The 3018-nt window shown below is 60.0% G+C and overlaps 1 protein-coding gene across 1 annotated transcript in view; it reads right to left on the bottom strand.

Moving 5' to 3' along the window:
- Positions 1-2340: 2340 nt before the first annotated feature.
- ELFN1 (extracellular leucine-rich repeat and fibronectin type III domain containing 1) overlaps positions 2341-3018 on the bottom strand; it is a 69807-nt gene continuing 69129 nt past the window's right edge. Inside the window, exon 4 of the mRNA XM_004688053.2 lies at positions 2341-3016. Coding sequence (XP_004688110.1) covers positions 2744-3016 — 273 coding nt within the window. The 3' untranslated portion in view covers positions 2341-2743. The remainder of the gene's footprint in view (positions 3017-3018) is intronic.

The raw sequence follows: 3018 nt of genomic DNA, 5'->3' as shown, positions 1-3018 counted from the left end.
CCTGTGACCTCCCTCAAGCCAGGGCACATACGGGCCTGAGTCCCCAGGACTGGCCCTGGTTTCGTACCATGAGCGCCGCCTCTGTCTGAGCCTGGGTCTCCTGGAGGCCTGAGCCCCTGCGTGGGTGCTTTTGACTGGTGAAGTGCCCATGAATTTCGCAGATCTGTGTCTGCCGAGGCCCCTGCTTGGTGGCAGCGAGCTCTGCAGTGATGTGTCCCTTCATACCTGACCTTTGATTCCCTATAAATAGTCATTTCTTCTGTCCTTGGTGACCAGGAGTAGCAGGCTAAGGAGGCCCCGCCGCTTCTGTGCCCTGGCCAGGACCACCCTCACGTGCTGAGACCTTAGGAGAGGCAGGATCCCGGCTGCAGCTGCCAGTGCTGGCCCTGCGCCCCTTGCTGGACACACTGCCCTGGTCCTGGCCTTGGTGTCATCAGCCACTGTCTCTTGGGGCCCCCTGCATTGTCCTCCAGGAACCCCAGGGCAGAGGGCAAGGAGCTGCATAGAGCTGAGGGCCTGGAGGCTGTGAGGTCAAGCAAGGGCAGTCTGTGGTGTCCTCAGAAGTGGCCCACTTTGGAGGGGCTGAGGTGAGGGGCCAGCTGTAGCCGGCAGGTCATGTGCCCATGCAGAGGCCTCAGAAGTGGGTCCTTAATGGGGTGAGCAGAGTGCAGAGGCCTGGACTGGGAAGCCAGCCTGGAGGAGAGCACACAGGCCTGCATGGCCACTAGGGGACCAGGGCTCAGGCTGGCCCTGTGAAAAGCCACTGGTTTCCACTCAAGTCTCAGAAAATGCCTAAAGCTGGAGACAGCTGCTGAGGAAAGAGGTGAGCTTCTTGTCACTGAGGCAACCAATCTCTGGCTACTGCAAGCCCCTCCCCATTCCTCCCATCCTCGGCCCCCCATGATTTGGCTGCCACCCATCTCATGTCCCTCTGTGGTGACCCACCAGGTCCTGAGAACTTGCTTCTACCACTGCTCTCTTCTCCAGCACCTCCCAGACACCCCACTGCCTCCAGGACCCAGGTCCAGCCTCCTCCCATACCCCACTCCTACCTTACTGGGTCCCTGTTAGACATTTAGACTGGGAGTGGGTAGATGGAGGCCCTAGGCGAGGGGCAGGGCTGCCCAGCCTGGTAGCTAGCATGGCAGGAGCACTAGCACTGTGGGGCTGGGGATGCAGTGCTGCCGTGGGAGGGAGCCCTTTCCCTACAGAGCCCTGGCTCCCTCTCCCCAGGGGATGAGAGGGACACCCCCAGGATGGCTCTTGTCTGCAGGACCAAGGGCTAGAGTGGGCACAGGGCCTAGAGGTGACCTGTCTCCCTGAAAGCCCTGCCCTGCCCCAGGGCCAGACGGGGGCACTGCATCTTGGCAGCCCCGAGTCCCGAAGCCAGTCCAGAGAGGGGCTTCCTGGGGTGGGGCCAGACCCAGTCGTCTTTGGAGATTTTGAACCACCTGGGGCTGTTCGTGCATGTACTCAAACTACTCCAAATTTGGGGCCACACCAGGGGGGTAGGGGCATGCGCGAGGTGCCTGTGGAAGAGGCAGGTCTGAATGGGTGGCTCAGGGCTCAGCCCTGGGCGCCTGAGGGCACGTTCCCTTTGGGTAGGACTCTGGCCTTCGCTGGACACACCTTTCACCCCTTGTGACCTCGCCCCACTCAAGCTCCAACCCCCACCACCCAGAACTCAACCACCAGCTGCCCACTTACACCCAGACACACTTGACCACAGGGGCCTGCTCACCCCAGGCCTGCCTCCCTCACCCACGCTGTCTCGGAGCCCCTGAAGCTCTCATGCGCCCACCCCGAGGTCACCTGCTCACCTGGGGAGAGAAATCAGTGCTGCCCCCCTGGGGCCCCAGTCCCACCCTTAAACCAGCATTTAAAAACCCCAAACCTCTCCCTAAATCCGCACAGTAAAAGCCCAGTACAAACAGGTATTTAGGTTTTTCCTTTGCAGAATTTTTTTTTAGTAGACATTGTCTTTTTTCTTTCTCATTTTACAGCAAACATTGCAAATATAGAAATTTTTTTTCTGTACAATAGAACAGCCACAGTATGAGGGGTGGGGGAGCACCCGCTCCCGGCCGCACCCCGCCCATCCACAGGCCCATCCCTCCCTGCAGTCTCAGAGGCCACACAGCCGCCAGCCTTCACTGCGCCCCCTCCGGCCCCTGCCTGGGGCAGTGAAGACACCCCAGAGCAGCAGAGTCCACAGAAAGCCACAGCATGGAGATCCCGTGAGAGCGAGGCGGTCACGCCCCCAGGTCAGGTGTTTTGTCATTTTAAGTGAACTTTACTTTTTTAAAAAAAGGAATACAATAGAGAGAGGAAAAGAAAGAAGGCAGAGAAGAATCAAGTGGAAAGAGAATGAAAAAAAAAAAAATCCCCACCCCCACCCCCCATCCCTAAGACACAGTTTTCGGAAGTCCCTCGTGTGTGCGTGTGTGCGCGTGAGTGCGCGTGAGCAGTGTACACACTGGCTGCTTGCTGTGCGCGTGTCAGGGTCCCGTCACCGCTTACTGTCTGCACCCCACCCAGCTTTGTGGGGTGCCGGGCTTCAGCAGGCGGTGCGCCTGGCGTGCGTGTGCGATGTGTGTGTGTGTGTGGTGTCGTGTCGTGGTAAGAGTCTCTGGGTTACAAATAGCTGCAGTGGATTTGTGTCCTTTTTGGTCCAGTGGGCGTCACGAGTTTCGGGGGGAGCGCAGGACGGGGCGTGGGCACCGGTGGGCGCCTGGCCTGGGGCTCAGGACTTGTGCTGGGCCGACACGCCCTTCCAGTAGTCCAGGATGTCGTGCAGATCCTCGTCTTTGGCGAACTGAACCTTTTTGCGCAGGGCGTGGCCGGCCGCCATGAACTCCTCGTCGTCCTTGTGCCGCCGACGGCTCAGTCTGAAGCGCTCCCAGATGCTGTGGGAGGCGCGGCAGGCGTACTCGGGGCTGGAAGAGTAGCTCAGGTTGTGGTACTGCGGGGACAGCTGCGAGTAGGCCAGGTCTCGGGGCCGGGGCCGGGTCAGGGGCT

This window comes from Condylura cristata, unplaced genomic scaffold (genome assembly GCF_000260355.1).
Source record: "Condylura cristata isolate star-nosed mole 26May11 unplaced genomic scaffold, ConCri1.0 scaffold00024, whole genome shotgun sequence".
NCBI classification, from domain to species: domain Eukaryota; kingdom Metazoa; phylum Chordata; class Mammalia; order Eulipotyphla; family Talpidae; genus Condylura; species Condylura cristata.
This window is presented reverse-complemented; position numbering and strand designations above follow the sequence as displayed.